Genomic DNA, 19,373 nt, shown 5'->3' on the forward strand with positions numbered 1-19,373 from the left:
GCTATCATGGAGGAGAGAAACCGATGTAGTGTCTTTCAGAAAGCTGCAGGGAGAAGTTTGTAACGTGCTATTCGAAACCTCCTCTGAGCAAGAAATGTGTTGGTAGAACAGGTACCGTGTGGGGTAGGGTTACTGTGAAATTCAGTCAAGACACCTTCTCACATGAAATCCATTTGGCAGTGATAGAGTGTACCCAGGGAGTTGTGACTCTTCCGTTCCTTCTGGCTTTTCGCCATCCCTTTGGATTTGGGGATCTTTATGGCTGTCTTTCTTCACCTGCATACTGTTGCACTGCCGTGAGGGAAGCTGCAACTCTAACCAGGAACATCTGAGCAAAACCTTTATTATCAGACACGAATAAAAGTTTCTTGCATTTGATTATCTAGCCATAATGTAGTAATGATAATGATGAATTGGAAGGCAATGTAAGTAATGTGATTATAGTTATTTGGATGGCAAATCGGAGGAGTTTTATTACCTTCTTTGCTTCTTTTATAACTTTCAATATGCCCATTTTAAAAATATAATCAAAACAATATGTTTCCCTGGTTTATACATTAGTCACTATGAAAAGTTCCTAGCATTGAGATTTGCAGATGTTTTTTTATGAAGGGAAGGCTTAATTTTACATGTGAAAGACATGCCTAAATGGGTCTTCCTTTTTTTTGAACCAGTGTACCAAGAACTAAATGGATAAAAATCAGTAAAGCATTATATTAACCTTTAGTAATATTCAGTTATTGTGATTTGCCATATTTATTTATATTTTTATTTCATCCTTTCATCTTTTTCTCCAATTTTAAGAGTCATTTGTGGATTAACAGGCTCTTAGTTTTCTATCTAACTGGGATAGAGTGGGACAAATTTCAAGTGCTCTATTGAACCAGCCGCTAAGAAATCTTACAGAAGTATGTGGAGTGATACTAACTTAGATTTCCTGAAAATTTGCTGCATATGTATTATGCACAGTTACATGTTAGTGCCAAAATTAAGTCTTTTTTTCCTTGAGGTTTGCAAAGTTTCTCTGTGGCATTGAATTTTTGGATACATACTAGCTCTGATCTATACACCTGAGCAGCCTTGCGAGAAGCAGGCAGTGGTTGGTGGGGTTAAAGCTCCACAAGCCTGGGTAGTGAGCACACAATTCCTCCTTTAATTCTCATCAGGTTAGTAACTAAATCTGTATGGACAATCGTTTTTTTGGTTTGGCATCAGAAATGAAAGCAACAAAATTCTGGTTTGAGTTAGATACAACATTCTTTTCAATCTGATACAGACAATTTTATTGCTCTTTCCAGGTATGCTAAAGCTTAAAAAAAATTATACATGTGGTTTTAGGGCATTGAAATGTTTCACTGGTCTTTTCAAAATTCTAGTACATCCCTTCATCCTAAACACTGTTTGTGACCAGAGCTATTAGCCAAATTCTAACCCCTAACCTAGAAACCTAAGAAACTGAGGGCCACATCCTGCCCCACGTTAATGTCTGTGCTAGTAGAGAGAAACGGTAGGGCGAGCATGTTGGCTCTCTGCACCAGCAGCTCTGGGCGGTACTCGAGCACTTGCAGGCTAAGCTGGGGTAGTGGCTAATGAGCCAGCTGGTATTCTACAACCTTGAGGGACTCTTCCATCTAAACTGTACATAGCTAACTGATACTACACTAATTGTACATAGCTAACTGATACTACTCTCGTTAGCTTTTGGATAGAAAAGTGCTTCTTTGCCAAGGAGCAGCCACATGTCCTCTGCTTCCCTGAAAGTGTACATTCCTGCCCTAAAGAATTCAGACCAGTGTTGGTGGCTAGTGCCTGTAAATACCTGCCGCCCTCAACTCTGAGCTTGCCATTTGCAAGGAAAAACCTATTTTCCCCTTAGCTTTGGAATGATTTAGATATTATGTAGACTTAATCTCCATGGCACTTTCTTCCTCTAACTCAACCTGCAAGGATTTATATAACCAACATTATTAAAGGCTAATTAAAACTAGCAGTCTTCAAATGGTCACACATATTTCTTTATACTTCCTTTGCTTGTGGCGATGTGACAGACGGTGTTCAAGCATCCAGAATAACTCTGCTTGCTTCCTGTTATATAAGATGACTCCTTAAAATAGACTGTTGAGAGGTTTTTTTGTGTTGGTGCTTTTTGGTTTTCTTTCCCCCAACCAGCTTCACAATACCACAGCACAGTTCTCATATAAACCCGTGTGACTGCCCTTCTGCTTCTGCTGTAATCTTACTTAATCTTGGTGGAAAAGAACATGAAAATAAGCTTTGTTTTTGTCATTTCCCTTTTCCTGTGGCATCAGATAGAGAAGGGGAGATGGTATGGTCACATGCCCTATATTTATACTCCTTTAATTACCAAATGTGTTGTTCTTGAAGTTCTAGTGGTAATGATTTTTTCTGCAGCAATGGCAGCCTGCCTCTCTGTGCCTGTGAGCCATTTTTACTCCCAGCCAGGTGTTCAAGGGCTGATGCAATTCAATCATGCTTGAAAAAACTCTGCATCTCACTTGGTAAATAATGATAGTGTAATCATGTCTTGCCCTCCTAATGCACACCGTGGTAACCCCACTTTGCCTGGCTGCACCACCAGCCCACTTTCCTGAGAGCCTCCTAACAGCCGTATCGACAAGCTCTGTTCATGAGCTGGTTGTCTTTTGTTCTAACATTAGGGCTTCCTGTAATCTCCTCATTCAAGAGAATGAGTATTTTCTGCTTCCTTCAGCAGCAATACAGGGCGTACATCACAGTGTGGCATCAGCTCCACAGACAGGAATCCCTTTAATAACTTGGAAAATGCCTGTTCCTGAAATTTGTCCAGCCCCTTAAGGTCCCATTAGTCTCAGTAGGAGCTGAAGGCATGCAGCACACATCACAGGAGGTGATTAGGTCTTTGCAAAACTGAACTTGCACAGCCAATTTAACGTACGTTCAGAAACAAGTGATCTGAGATTGGCCTCGGTGAGCTTCAGAGCATGATCTTATCTCCTGAGATTCATTGAAACTGCCCCTAACATTACTGATTTGCATGTAATGTGATCAGAGTGTGTCTCATAACCATACAAAAAGGCCCCTCAGATACACTGTTTCTCCTGGTACAAATGCTGCCTAATTCTGTGCCACATGGTCCATGGGTCTTCTTGTCGTATCTTCATTTTCAGAGGTAGATTCCCAGAACAGAAAATAAATCCGAAGGGGAGTATAAACGCTCTCCAGCCTGGGTAACAGAATGGAAAATGAAAGTCTAAGTTAGTGCAGTGGGCAGGAGCTAATAATGAAGTAAGGACTGTAACATCACCTCTGAATGGGCATCAGTGAGTTAGTGATGAGCTGAATGCACTTCATCTGCCTGCTGCATTTCCAGTATTATTTGATTAAATGAATTGATGGGACAGTAACCAGACAAAGCAAAAAAATATGTAACATGGCATATATGTGATGTATGAATGAAGAGGCATTAACCAGATGATTTCTCAAGAAAACATTAACTAGATAACTACCTTGCGAATGAATGAGAGAAAAACAGGACGAGCCCACCATTGTCCTTGAGATAAGGAAGGAACTACTGAGCCACCAAGATAAAGGAGCTGCAAGGTAGCAACAAATGGTATCCAACAAGGCCTGAAGGACGAGATGTGCGTAACTACAGAACTGAGTCTGTGCAAAAGCAAGGGTCAACTAGCAAACACAGCGAAGAAGACTACAAGCCTTCATCAGAAGACCCCTGCCCACGACCACCAAGAGACATTGTGCAGGCGTGGTGGGGAGGGACTTGGGGCAGGGAATATGTTAATGATTTCTCAGAAGTAATTGTAATATTCCCTCCCTATTCCTGGAATTATAATATATATGTATTAGGACTGATGAATATGTAACTTTGGCATCATAAAAGGGGGCCACTTTTGGCTCCAGGGCACGCATGCTGTGGAGGAGTGATCCCCCGTGCGTCCAGCGCTGAATAAACATACCTACTTTATAACCTCACTGGTTGTAAAGTAGTCTTTCTGCTCATCATATGTAAAGTAGCTACAAGAGCACATAATGAAAGGAAAGAAAAAAAAGTCAGTGATAGTGATGGCTGAAGGAGAGAGGTCTGTGGGCCAGTAGTTTTGTCTGGCGCAGTGTTGTGCTGTCCCAGCTCAGGCGTGAAGCAGCATTTGCCCGAGCTAACGAGGCCCCGTCCTGTGCTCCATAGCACATCTCTTTGGTTTGTGCATGCAGGACTGGAGTGGGTGTTGATTTGTACAGGGGAAAGTGAACTGGCTGTACTGCATGTGTGTCTTCACTCATATAGAAAGCAGTCACTTTTGTTGTGGGGCACACTTCTGCCAAAATAATTATATCAGCACAGCTGTCCTGGTGTAATTGCAATTTTATCATTAGGTGGTACTTTACATTATATTCCTCTATTTACCTTGCTGTTTGGGAACAAACTGTACCATAATAAATACCTTCACACTAAGAACGTTATTCGCTGTAAGCATACTGCTGAAATTACAGTGGGATAACTTACGTTTAGACAAGGACAAAAAAATATATATCTATATGGCATAAGTTAAGGCTTGTCTGTCTGCATCAGCTTTACAGTGCTTTTGCACTGTAGACACACAGTGTATACCTATTGCTTTTGCACCGAAGTCCATATCAGGGAGAATAATAACATTTATATTTAGAAATTTAATGATATATTTCTTGTAGTGTAAAAAGTTTGTGTTATCAGCTACTTTAAGATAAAGTACTTCCCCCTGCCCCCCCCAATATTTGTAGCCTTCTAACATTCATTCTTGAGTGACTGCTTGAGTGAGGCTACTTCAGTGATGCCCACGGTTTAGGGTGATGGTGCAAGTGGACGAAACAGAAGGTTTACTAAAAATAACCTTCGTTCTGAGAGCATGGGAGGCCATGCGGCTGCGTGCAAAGCTATGTGGAGGAGTCCCCTGGCTGCTCTGTCAGCCTCACTCTTCACTGTGAGTCTGATGGGTCCTGTTAAAACCAAAGCATTGGTTTTAAACTCCATGGCTCAGTGAGAGGGTGCAGGGTTGTTTTTTTGGTTAGGAGAAAGGAAGGTGCTGTGATATGCTGGTATCTGCAAGCAGCCTTTAGAGAGGGCTGATTGCAATCTGCATTTGCTAGGTATTAGGACATAGAAGAATCAGGGTGGGAGGATGAAGGGAGAGTCTGCCTGAGGCTCCTCGGAGAGTACTGCACAGTTTTGCTTTGAGCCCAGGAGGCCTGGACTGATAAAGCTAGGCAGCTTAAGTCTCAAATGGATCAATACTTCACAGATAGAATGAAGTTTTCATTTTGATCTGAAGCTTCAACAGGAGAACGTTTTACTCCAGAGGAGCTGGAGAGTTCTTTAATACAAGGAGGCAACCCCAGACGTGCCAGATCAGTTGGGCAACATAATATTAACTACACTACCCACTCAGAAGGGTTTCCATCCTCTCTTGTTCAAATCAAATAAAAGCATTTCAAGTGAGAGCAGAGCCCTGTGACTTTGGAAACTAAATTCCAGGTTTTATTTTCTGTCTAGTCATTGTGTTAAGGGGTTTATGGTTATTTTAAATGACCAATATACTGGATGTGTCAGGGTGATGAAATTTTCAGAATGGAAAACCGGGGCTTCTCTTACTGCAAACACAGGGTGAGGGAGCATTTACATTGCTCATGCCTTGCTGTAGGCAGCTGTAGTATGGCAAAAGGAACAAATTAATCTCTCTATCTTCTAGTCTGGAAAGCAAAGCATACTCAAATTTTTCTGGATGCAGGATGTGCTTTTCCAGATAACCAATAACCCAGACTGCAGGGCATCAACATACACATTTGATTTTCTCAAAAAAACTGTGGAAAGCTACACTGCTATAATTCTAATATCAGCTAATAGGTTTTGGGTTCCTTCCCAAAGGCCAAACTGATTCCTTGTAGTACTCTAGGCAGTATATACTCTAGGCCTCCTTCTGTAAAGCCCTTATTCTGAAAAAGTGTCCCAAATAGGTGAACCAGCATTCTTGAGAGGAAGCACAATGAAAGAAATTTGACTAGAAAGCTGTAGCCGTGGAAATATGAGGCAACCTGAGCTTAGAAGATGGAAAATTCTGGCAGAGATTGCATCCATTTGCCTCTTGTAAGTAGGAAGAAAGAGAATGCTTCAGTTTTAAAGCTCAGCAGTAGCATAAACTATGCAAAATTTGATTGATTTTTTTGACGTAGCTGTATAAAACCATTTAAGATATTTGAATCATAACCTCTTTGGTGGTAGGTTTTTCAAGAGTATGTATACCCTATAATGGGATGCATAAGAAGTCTATGATCCGTCAACAGCTTCTTCATTCAACTCCATAAAAAGCTGGATGCAACAGAATTATAAGCCTCTGTGTGGTATGAAAGCACAGTAAATGATAGGGTGACTTTCTCTTGGATACCATCCACCATCCATAGAAACTTCTGTAATACATAAGCTATTTGCTGACCTCCTCCCATATTTCCCTAATCTGAGGTAGTTCATACTGTTCCTGGTACAACCAAAATTTTGCTTTGAATGTGTTGCAGTAGTGCACAAAGACATTTGTGAAATTTGGAGTTGTGTCTCATTTTATTATGCAGCATTTGGCAAGCGTCAAGTTAAATTACAATATTTGATCAAGGGCCTTTAATGGGATACCTAGCCAATGTCCAGCTGTGTGCTTATTCACAGAAGAAGCCACAGCACACAACTGATTTCCAGAAAGTGATCTTAAGTGTTTTTATCTTTGACATTACAGAGATACTGTTTTCTGCACCTTTATAGGTGATCTCTCTCTCTCTCCTTTTCCTGCTTGTACATTTTCATCTTCAATTTCAGGAGCTGACTTCTACAAAATGCATTGTTGTACTCTCTTCATTGCGTAGGGCTTGATTTACTACCACTGAATTCCAGGCTCCTCTTGATGTATTCCTTTCAAAGCAATAGAGATTTGCTGTTCAAAACTAGAATACTGAAGTGCTGAGTTTGTTCCAGGTGCTGTCCTTCTCCAGTTCTTCTCCTCCTGTCCTCTGTCTGGTATAAAAGAAATGTAGTAAGAAATACAATTTTTGTTTTATTTTTAGAGCGTGGTATGGCAGCAGCCAAATTGCAGCTGTTTGTTACAGAGAAGAGAGGTGGTAGGATCTGTCTACAAGCTGTCCTGAATCTTCTGTGCTCATAAATTTTTTCTGTATAGCAAATGGGAGAGCAGGATAAAATGTATTATAGAACCATATTAGGTGTACTTTGGCAACTATAGGAATTTCTGAGGTAGGTGTGCGGAGAAAGAAGTACTGGAAATGCTTTCTAAGTCCAACAGAAAACCCTGTCCATAAGATTCCTAGCTTGATGTTCTGGTTTCCTGACTACAGGATATTAATTATAAAGGAATTAGCTGAACCAATTTTCCAGACCCCATCAAAAAAAAGAACTTCGCAGAGAAGTGATTCTGCTCTGATGAAGGTAACGCAGTAGCCTATTCTCTTGTGTCAGGAAGCTGCATTTCCAAGTGAGAGTTCTTTTGGAAGAGTAATTTTGTTCCTGATTTTTCAAATATATCTGAGTAGAGGTAATTTTTAGCCTATTGTTTGCTTTGATGGTGAGGACCAGGATTTTCAGAATATGCTTTGTACCAACATGTTGTAAATATAGGGGATGTGCTTGCACCGAGCGGTAGATACTGTGGGTCAGGAACCTATGGGTCATTGGAGGGGGAGGAACCAGAAGACCCCAGTGCTGAGACAGCTGACCCGGCTTTCAGTAGGCCAGCTGTCCAGGAAGAAAATCTTTAGGTGCAGACATCTCTAGGAAAGCTTCATGATTTGTCTTATGAAAGACAGGTAACAGAAAGTTTATCATGCTCCTAACCCTTGACTAGAGAATGGTGGATAGAGACAGTAGGGTGACAAAAGGAGAGCTCAGAGTTGTGGCTGAATCTCCCTGCGTGGGAAACGAGCTTTCTTCCTGTTGGCACCAAGAGAAATATACATGCTTAGCTCTCATTGGAGCAAACAGCAACATTCTGGCCTGAAGATGGTAAAAATATATCACAACAGTAAGCTCTGTACCAAGAAGAAAGAGGAGGATTGGATTTCTATGCATTTCAAGAGGGAAAAAAAAATTCTGGCTAATATTGCTGCTTGTATTTGTCATACCTACCATGGATCCATGAGACTCAGAGACTGCTGTCCCTTTGGTGATTTGGAAGAGCAGACAAACCTTTGTTAATTCCTCTGTTTTCCCCACCCCCTCACACCTATCAGTCTCAGCTGTATTTTATCAATATTGAGCATGAGTTACTGGCACTTTATTCAGGTGGAACAGAGGTACAAATGTGGTTATTATTAACAAATCACAAAAGAGGTAGAAATCCAAGTGAAATGAAACAGCAAATACATTTCTCTGTCTTCTTTATATGTGACAGGATACATTTAGAGAAGCACTTTTGGTGTAAAACTTTAAGCCATTGTAAATGACTTTTCTCAATGTAAATGTTTTGGTTTTGTTTTTGGTTTTTTTTTTTTTTTTTCATTTTTAGGGTTATTTTCAAAAATTTACTTTTGCAAAGAAACAAAAATACATGTCAAATATTTGTTCAGTTCAGCAGTATGCCCAACAGTCTGAGAAATGCCCTCAGAACTGAAAATTAATTGGCTTTCGCTGAAATTTGTACAGGTAATAAGTAAAAAGCTGCAGATTAAAGGCTTTCAGTCTCTTATAAATTCTGCTTATTGGTGCCTGTGTCACACATCTGTACAGTTCACTTATTTCTGGCAATGTCTTACTACTTTGTGTGGTGTATTTAATTTCATGTTGGTTTTTTTTTTCACTTTACTGGAAATAGAAAACCAAGAACAAAAGGTTTGTTTAAAAAATAACAGTAGTTGGCAACAGTAATAGTATTTTCCAGTTTCATAATTTTTTGTAATAATTCATTCTGCAGCACGATTAAAGTAGGTTAAATATTAAGGTCAGCTCCCGAAGGAGGTGGAGTGTGAGCTAGCAGAATGCTGAACATTCCTTCAAGAGGCTGGGCGCATAGGACTTCCCCTGCAAATGGTAGGATATGAGGGCACTTAGTGTTATGTAGAATTGCTTCCTGAATCTTCAGTAGATAGAGATAGAAGGTCTTATAATAAAACATTGAAGGTGACTTTGGTGAAATTTTTGTCAAATTTTTTCCCCAGCAAGAAATGTGGATTTCATTCATATTAAATTACTTCATCAGCTCCTGCTGATTTAGCTTATATCCTCCCCAAAATTGAACAAGAATCAAGAAATCTTTTAACGTGTTTTGGTTACACCCTTGCAAAAGAAGTAGTTATTAACTTTTTCTGTTTGAAAGAGTAGTTTGACATTTGCTTCAATTATATTTAATATTCTGAAAATGAAAACTTTAATTTTGGATTGAATAAATTGCCGAGACTGATGCTAAGTGATTTTTGTTGAAACTTTTCAGGGAAAAGATATTTTGAAAGAAAAAATAAAGTATAATATTTTATTTCTTTCAGAATTGTAGTAACATTTCTTTCATAGCATCACAGGATCAGAGAGGCTGGAAGGGACCTCAGAATGTTTCTCATCCAACCCTCTGCCCAAAGCAGGCTCAGCTCTGAATCAGACAGGTTGCCCAGGACTTTATCCATTTGGATCTTAAACCTCCCCAAGGACAAAGACTGTACAATCTAGCTTGGCTGTCCTCAGGGTGAAAAAACTTTTCCTTATACCCTGTCCAAATTTCTCTTGTTTCAACATAAACCCATTAGCTCTTGTTCTCCTTCCATGCCCTGGTTTGGAGAGCCTGACTGCATCATCTTGGAACCTTCCTCGTAGGTAGATGGGGTAGCTATTAGGTACCTCCAAAACCACTGTAACTATTTATGTGAATCTGCTGAGGAGATCTAGATTAAATTACCGTAATTTATTTGTGCTTCAGCATGTCTCCTTGAAGGTGGGATCATAAAATTTCCTTCTTTTGTTTTGTCTGTTTTACTTGTAAGATGTTGGGACTGAACTGATTTTAGCATGTGTGCAGTCTGTTAAGTGGAAGACCTCACTCTTGGACCTTAGCATGTGATACACAGTAATGGTGATAGTCACCAGTAGTTGAAAACAACCTGTCTCAAAGGATTAGCACTATCTCGTGGTGGTGACTTAAATAAGTACGAGGCAAGACTAACAGGAACTCTTAGAGGAAATATTTTTTACTACAACAGGAGATTGTTTGTCAGAGCGAGTCTTAAGTGCACTGAATTTCAGTGCGTCTGTGTTGTCAGAATAGTTTACCATTTGTATGCTGGTGTTATTTTAAATGTGCTGGCCTCCAAAATATTGATGAGGCAAAAAATCCTGTAAAGCTTACCTGCCTTTTGGCCTTTTTATGCATCTGTTTAATTGTTCTGCCAACCGGAAAGTTAAACAATGACAAAATGGACTGTGAATTTGTGTGCTGGCTGCTTTTCCTCCTGGTGTTATGAGAGTTTTTGCTGAATGGGACAGAGATGAAGCAAAATAGCTTTCCACACGGTGTGTGGTCAGGTTTTAGCATCCAAGGTAATAGAATAACTGTAATTGTATAAGCTCCATAAAACTTACAGTTAAAGAAATTGCTTTATGTGATTTTAAGGACTGTTATTAAATGGCCAGCGGTTTGTGGGCCTCTCATTGCAAAGCTTCTGTTAGTCATGGTTTTGAGTTGTGACTGTCATTGTTTCTTGCTCATGAGGAGAGTCAACTAGGGGCTGGATAATCAGGAGTCCTCTCCCATGGTTTGAAGTTTGCTAGGTTGTCTCAGACATAGGGAAGATATGTTTACCAGCCATTCCTCGTGGTACTTTCAGGAGAAAACAGTGTAACTGTATATCTATACCCCTGATATTTTCCAGCTAACACTTGAAGACTGACAGATCTGTGTGTGTTTCTTGTTTTACACCATAACAGTACAAATGTAAAACAGTGCACATCTTTCTTATTACTTAGTGGCAATGCCAGTGTCTTATGATCCAAACCTTTAGTATATACAGACAGTGCTTCTTAACACCCAAAGCCTGAGCTGTACAGAGCTTGTTTCTGACCTTTCCTTGAAAGACACTAGTGCTCTTGCCCTCAGCTCTGTGCAACTGAAACTAAGGCTGCTCTGGTCTGTGGCTGTCAGTCTCCTGCCCATGCAGTTTTCCCATGGGACTTGAAGATGCATTGCCAAGTAACCATGGCAGTAATTGGTAAGTGCTTACATTTGAATTCATTTGAGTTATAGTAAATGTAGCTGGTTTTCTTCCCATATTGAACTAGTGTTAAACATCTGATTTTATTTTATTGAAGTATATTGGTTCAGCTTGCTTCATGCATTAAGCATGCAGTGACACATATCCAACTCATCCTTAGAGCTTTCCAGGAACAGGATAATGCTGTGAGCACTGTCATCTGTCTGACTACCATTTGTCATAAAAGCATTTCAGAGAAAAAAATAAGTGAGATTAATAACAAAAACAACCTCTACCCAATCTTTAAAAAAATTGACTAGTGATTTGTCTTCTGCGTTTGAGTGCTGAATGCGGAAAGAAAGAAAATCAAGCTATTGAGTCAAGATGTCATTTTCTTGATGGGTACTATTGAAGGACAAGGGTATGATTTCTTGTAGAAATTCCAAATGTGATAGATCATTGGATTTGTTACTTTTTTGGCCAACATTGCCTCTGTGCATGAGAGCTAATTGGTGATCCTGTTGCCAAAGACAGAAGGACATCTGTCACTGATTCAGGGTTTTTCAGGAACTTTTAGGTTAAGTAAAAGGATCTTTATTGGAAGTGATACCTGGTGAAGAGAATATTATCGATCAAATAGTAATGACATGAGAAGTGGTTTGGTTTCTATCTTGTCATATCCTTCTCTAAAACTGGGAGTTTCACCCAAGTAACAGCTGGGTAGAATGAGTCCTCTGTCCTGCATTAGGCACTTATGTAGGACTTAGAGCTTCTCCTTCAGCTATTGGTCTTCAAGTATATTTATCATCTTTATTTTGGTGCAACCTAGGAGCGGCCCTGTTCCCAGAAAATTTACACAAATTTGAACTTGAAATAAGGGCAGGTCTGAGCTGTTTGACTAAGATTGTCTGTGTGCAGCAAGACTCAGACTTTAAGACTTGTCTCGAATAAAGTTCAAAGCCCTATTTTGACTCTGTTAGAATTAAATAAGTTAAAAATAATGAGTTTCTGGTCAGTTACAGTACAGTTCCAGGGGAGAGCACAGTCACTAAGGCACTGTGGCCAAAACATCTGAATTAACCACCCAAGAAGTAAATGACTGCAGCCTGGGACAGTTTTATTGTTGCTATGAAATTGAATGCTGGTGTAAAATAAAGAGAACAATAAGGGGCAAGTGTTTACTGGGCATTAGAGAGATGTTTATTGTACCTCTACAGCATAAGCAGAAAGCTCAAATTATCTCCAGATTTTAAAGGCATTGTAAAATAATTAAACACAAATACTAAGAATCTTACTGAAACTACAAATCCAGGAAATATTCCTCTGAGGATTCTTATTTCGCTCTTTATGTGTCTTACTAGGCTGCAACACCAGAGCCCTGGGTTTGGCCACACAGAGAATTAAAGTGGAGTAAAGTTGCCTTGATTATTGTTCATAGCTCGTAAGTCCTGTTGGAAGGCAGGGAAAGGGGTATGGCAAGCCAACTGCAAGATTTGTTGCTCTGTATTTTTGCTTTCAGTCTGGATGAGGTAAATCATTCCCCGTAGAGTTAAGAGAAAAGAACTCTTGGAGGTTGTTCTCACTCTGCCATGGAGCATGCTTCTCAGGTGGTACCCTCAGTGTGCAGGAGGTGGTGGAGAGGCAGCCTGGCCCCTCGCAGCAGAGCACAGCTATTTGCTTGTTGGTTAAACATCCCGTAAAGCATCTCTGTTCTGTTTACTTTAGAAGATGCAAAGAAAGGCGTGGCACAAAGGAAGACACGGCTCCTGGCCAAATCATTGCCCTCAAAAGAAAAAGATGAGATTTTGCATGAAACCACATTTAGTATCATGCGCCTCAGATTTTAAGGTTGGGGAAGTGCTTGCCATAGTAATTCAGGCATATTAGCCGTGTCACATAGGTATGGTTTAGTGTGCCCTTTGGCATAAGCCAGTTCAGGTGGTTAAAGCAGTAGCAGCCAAGCCAAAATAAATGTGAGGAAAGAAGCAAGTGAGGGTATGGAGCCTCCCGTTTTAGTGGCAGTACTCAGGTCAACTTGGCTGTAATGTCACCTTAGTGAGCCTGCATCACCTATACAGGTGATTGAGAGAAAGAGACTCACTTTTGGTGAGGATTCATACAGGCTAGGTTAGATCCCTATAATTAGAAAATGTGAACATCCCATTTAGTGTCCTGTGTCCAGTTTGTATAGGCAACATATGACTGGCATAATACAGTAACTAAAGATCCTGGAGAAGAAGCAACTGCTGAGTGACCCTGTGTAACCAAAAATCAGGACTGGCTTTTCTCATAGAAAAAAAGCCTGCATGGTTGTAATTTTGGTGTATCCCATTGGTTTTTACCTTACAGCTACCTGAAGATCTGTATGATATGATGACTCATTTTATAGAAACATATTTACCCAAACCAGAAAATACACCAGGAAACCATATTTGCAAACATTTGTGTTAGAAATAATAAAAACTAATGTCAGGCTTCCAGTATATTTTTGTTTGACATTCTATCAGTTAACTAAAATACTATGCAGACTACATTTTACTTAGTAGGTGACAGTCAAGAATTTCTATTTTTTCTACAGGAAGAATTACGGCTGGGATTTAAAAAATAAAATAAAAAAAAAATTGGTAGGGCTTTTGTTTTGAGGGTGAGGTAATGGTGTCTTTCACTCTTAGGTGCCCAGCCTAAGACCATAGGATCTGAGTGTCTCACGCTGGGTAACCAACACTGTTGGTCACAAGTGTAGATCATTTCTTGTACATCACAAGTGATGTATCTGCACAAAAATGCTTACGGAATTTGTTCAGGAGACTGATTTCCAAACTAAACTTCCACCTGTTTTCTAACCCAGCACTAAGATACAACAGTCAAGACAGTTTTGGGTAAGTAAAGATAGTGTCTTAATTACTAGAGAAGATCATTAATCTCCTTTGGACTTGTCAAACCAGCACATCCTCTGATAATCCATCCCTTGCATGTATAAAGTTCATACCTTACTCCCTGAACGATGCACCCAGCAGAGAGTATTTGTTTTATAAAATGAAATTTATGCCCACAAATAAAGAAGAAAAATAGATTTTTAGTTTTAATGAAAATTGCAAATATTTACATTAAAGTTTGCTAGTACATGACTGTTTAGCCTCCATAGCTTGAGAGCCATTTTCCCTGTTGAAAATATAATATGAAAGTGAGCATATTTTCAATTTTTATTTTGACACAGTAACTGATATGCAAGCTCACTGGCCCCTATGATCTGGAATTCTGTTTCCAAGGGTGATAAGTACTGGATGCATCATAGTGTAATATGAAACTCCAGTAATGAATAATTACACAGAGATACGTACCTAAGGAAATTTCTTCAGATGTCAGTGGTGAAGGGGCATGTCATACTGAAGCGTGAGAGTCTGTTATTTATCAGTGATGATTTCTGCTGACACAAGTGTGAATAATATTTTAAGTATTCACTTAAATGCCTAATCTCCTTCTGAATCTAATGAACCTGCTGGCCTTATTGACCTCTACTTTGACAGTGACTCCTAAAGTTTTAATTTTGCCTTGGATGATATGCTGGTGAAAAAATAATTTATTTTATCAAGCTAAGTAAGTGTCCCTTGAATTTTATTAGCAGTGTCTATTTTCTTACTTAAGTGAGAGGAAGCAAATAGGCCATCAGTTAGCATAGCCGGGCTCACTGAAGTTTATGATTTTATATGAATTTATGCCAAGTGAGGTCCCAGTCCACTCTCTTCAAGCTGGAGGCACACAAACATCATGTATTGCAGGGAGACTATTTATTACTCTTTTCTTTAAATTCTGTATCATATCATGTTGTTTTGTTGTCTTTTTGTTTGTTTCTTTGATTGCTTTCTCCCTGACTATTGCTTAGTAATAAGTGGATGTATGGATTTGTCCTCAGTTTTTGAAGTTGCTTTTTGTAAGAAGCCAAAGTTAATTTAGAAGCCATGAATTTTCAAACTGTTCCTTCCAGAGTGTTTCCATCTATGTTGTACTGTAACCATCACCCAGTAATGGTTATTTTATCCAAGTCTTTAAGCAAGGTATTTACAGAGCTTTCCATAATGCCTTTTACTCTGTCTAAAGGGTTCCATCAACTTTGTTCTTGTATTGCTTATAGGTAGTATGAATAAATTGCTTAGCAGAGGTCTTTGCCTCACCCCTAGCAGTGCCTTTGTTCTGTGTTTAAAAGTGGATTATATAATCAATTTCTGTTCATTAATCTCTCTAGAAATGTTTCCAAACTTGGCCCCCTCACATCTCAGAATTACGTCTAAGCTGGTTTACTTCCATTTCTTCAGTTAATCCCAAGGAGGATCTTCAGCTTTCATAAAGTTCATATCAGTCATGACTTGGCTTCCAGTGTAGGGAAGTTAACTATGCAATGAATATGTTTGTAAATCATGTTGGAGTTTTAAGGGAAAAAATATTTCACCATTTCTGTATAGCTGGGAAGTAAAGAGTGTTCTGACTGCCCAAAGATATACCTTATTTAACTTATATTTTAAAAAACAAAAAGAAGAGAATGTCCTTTCAAGAAATTACTTCAGTCTTTGCTATGGATTAGATGGACATTCAAAGCAGTTCCCCTTTCCTGACTGCAATCCATCAGTTTTATTTGAATTGAACTTTAATCAGCTTTCTAATCCTCCTGCAATCTCAAATCTTGATCTTGTGGTTATTTTCTCTGCCTCAAATCTTGTAAACTTTCAAAAAGCTTCCAGCTGCTTGTTTACATAGGGACTCGCGGGAAAAAATAATCCAGATTAACTAAAGGTGTGAATCCAAAGTACATTTGCTAAACTGGATTAAATCTGCATTATATTTTGGAAGATAATTCAGTAAAGTGCCATTAAAGACAGTTCTGTTATGAATGAGTGTGTCCACACAGTGGTCTAATACAGTTTAAATGATGCACTTCAGAAATTTAATTTGGATCAAGTTCCTTCTGTGTCTCTGTGGACACCGTCCCTAACCATACCACACAGAGCAAGCAGATGGTTTGCCTTGCACTGGAGCCCACTGTGCACCCCTGCATGGTCCATAGCTGAAATCTCTTGTCTCGAGTGGTATGTAATGTAACTTGGAGTATGATCAGCTTATTGTCAATACATAAAGCCATGCTGCCACCATTACCATTATTGCAGTAGTATGCATAGTCTCCAGTGGAAATTGGAGTCCTATTATACTAGATACTAAATGAAGACAAATTAGCTGGCTCCTGTACAAGCATCAGAATCTAAACAGCTGCTTCCTGGGCTGGGCAGGCCATGAGCTGTTGCAGCATCAGGTCTCCCAAGATCCAGCCTGGTGCTTTGTGTGAGAAGTCTGGCAGTCCGGAGAGTCTGCATGGGAGAGCTGGGCCTCTGACTCGCCTTGAAAAGTAAAATGTGAGAATTTCTAACCTCCTGAACTAGATCACAGGGCCAAATCAGCATCAGCTGGCATGACCAACTGTGTTAGAGCAATGCTAGCCACCCAAGCTGAATGGTTTTACTCATGTAAATGTGCTTAATAGAAAGCCACACTGTACATGTTTGTGCTGTACGGCAGCCTACATCTGGTTAAAGTACCCATCTCTTCCCAGTTAAATGCTCTGGGAATTACATGAGGCTTATTGCCTTTTTGATCCCCTTCAAAATTCAGTCAAATTTGATAGGGTTTATAAATTAGTTTCTAGCCTGCCTGTTTCTTCTCTCCTTGGGGAAAAACAGAAAAACACATGAAGTTGTGAGAAATAGTTCATTGTTTCTTCATACATTTTGCCATTTGCAGACCAAAAATATAATGGAAAATGCAGGCTCTTCCATTTGAATGCAACCTCAAAGGTTGTAACTGTCAAACTAGAATATAGTTCTAAGGTTTTGAAAAGGTTTTTTTGTACAGAAAAGTCTTGATTCAGCATGGACAACTTCGTAAAAGCATTAGTGGTATACAGTGTTGAAGCTGAAATAATTGAATCATCTCAAGCCATTGAAATGTTGCTAGGAAAAGAAAAAAATGATGCATTTTGTTTTCATTTTGACCAACACATTTTCATTATGTTTTCTATGAAAAAAACCCCAGACTCTTTTAAAAGATGTCCAGGTTATGAACTGCAGTCTTTAGGCCAAAAAGGACAATGACAGTGAGGTGCAACAGAAACTTCTGAGTTGTAATTCTGAGTCAGGTCAATGAAAACCTCCTAATGTTTTCATTTAATTAAAAAATAATCTATCTGGAACTGCTTTGCACTTGCCATAGGCCAAAACAGTACATACTGGTGGTGCACACAGTGTGCACATGGCCAGCTGACATATGGTAACTGCATGCCCAGCAGTGATTTGTTCGTGTGTCTGAGACATCCAATACAAACACAAGATACTTGCATACTGAAACAATTGTATATATGTATGTTCAGTCTTTTTTTCCCTAACTCCCTGGGATAAAATAATGTAATTACTTTTGTAATTTCACTGTTGGATAATATATACTGATACCAGTGTGATGGAGCTAAAGCTTCTTAAAACTGAGGAGGATTTAGAATTCTTGGTCTTGACTGTCACACTTCAGCAAAGTAAGGAGAGCTACTGTCAGCACAGACTACTTTTATACCTATCATAAGTCACAAGTTGTTGGCCAAAGCAAACAACATGAAAGTAGCCTCATGAATTGTTATATCCATCTCTCCTTTGAGCTAGTGCTCCAGCTGACCAGCTCTGTTTAAAGTCATCGTTTTACCAAAGGGAAACCATTGGACAGCATGATTAGTATTAACATTATCTCTGGGCAGTGCAGAATGCACAAGTGTTGGGACAAAACAGCTGCAACAAAAGCTGAATGTTGAATTGTTTCTCAAAATAAAACATTTTGCAGAACAAAAGTACTGAATGTTTCTCTTCCAGCGAAGCTGAGATTTTTAATAGCTTTTTAATCAAGGTCTATACAAACTTCAGCATTCTTATCTAAGAATACCATAGTATTAAAACCAGTCTTCATTGTCTTCCCTGCTTAGTGGTTAATGCAGCTGTCGGTGGGATGATCATATCCATCTCATGGCAAACAGCAATATTTTCACGGGTCACTGTTTGTTCAGTTTTTAGACTGACTTATGTTTGAAGAGGTGATAAAAATTTGCAACATTTAGTGCAGAGATTCTTACACCTCAGCAAATTCACCTGAGCATTTAATACTAATTAACTGAACGGTGGCTGCTTACATCCAAACATTGCACAAGTATTCAGTTTCTAATCAGAGGCTTATGAATGAAACACAGTTCTGTGTAAACCATTTGGTGACTGAACTTAATTTCAGAACAGAAATTGACATATAACTCATTGATTTAATTAGAGGTTTTGGAGCTTTCTTGCAGGCTGGATTGTTTCAACAGATGAGATAGTGACGGAGGCCTGACTGTGGCCCTACTTAATGCAGACCATGCAAGTTTGGAGCAACTTTGTGAAGTTGGTAGCATTAAAGTAGAAACAATAAGTGAAGAACAATCATTACAAAACTGTTGGGATCAGTGAGGTCAAAACTAAGATCTCACATAATCAGTAACCTGAGAAGTACCTTTATTTATTCTTGGATGCTTGTATTGATGTGTTTGGGGTTGTTTTAGCTTACTCTTGTCATTTTTCCCACAGAGCTGCTCAGAAATTGAACCTGTCTTCCAAAAAGAAGAAGCACAGGCCTTCTGCATCATCTGTTCCCGAGTCTCCTCTCTTCTCTACCAGCTTCAGCAGTATCCTTCAGACTTCCCCACCCCCTGCACCACCATGTTTGTTGAGGGCAGTCAGCAAAGTGAAAGACACCCCTGGTTTGGGCAAGGTAGGCATTGCGAGTGTCACTAAAACACTTCTTTCTTTGGGAGAAGATTTTATCCTTGTGTAAAACGTTAAGGGAATTGGAAGACGATGTCCTTTCTCTTTACTGCAATTGGTCCCGTCCCGGAACACGTGTATGAAGGCCTAACAACATAAGTTACTTAGTGCAAGTGGATTTCTGATGGAGTTGACTTGAACACAGCCAGACCTAATTGTGCATCAGTAATAAATTTCAAACCTCAGCTACACTAACCACACCTGCATTAGGACCAGAGCGCTACTCAGTGGTGATATGTCCACTCTGTGAGGGATTCTGGAGCAGTTGGTCTCTGTGGCTGTGTT

General features: G+C 39.4%; 1 protein-coding gene across 1 annotated transcript in view; it reads left to right on the forward strand.

The window, feature by feature from the left end:
- Positions 1-19,373, forward strand: part of KIF26B (kinesin family member 26B) — a 300,203-nt gene that overhangs the window by 169,280 nt on the left and 111,550 nt on the right. The window contains exon 5 of the mRNA XM_042796107.1: positions 18,852-19,035. Coding sequence (XP_042652041.1) covers positions 18,852-19,035 — 184 coding nt within the window. The remainder of the gene's footprint in view (positions 1-18,851; positions 19,036-19,373) is intronic.

Source organism: Tyto alba, unplaced genomic scaffold (genome assembly GCF_018691265.1).
Source record: "Tyto alba isolate M040663 unplaced genomic scaffold, T.alba_DEE_v4.0 Super-Scaffold_22, whole genome shotgun sequence".
In the NCBI taxonomy this organism is placed as follows: domain Eukaryota; kingdom Metazoa; phylum Chordata; class Aves; order Strigiformes; family Tytonidae; genus Tyto; species Tyto alba.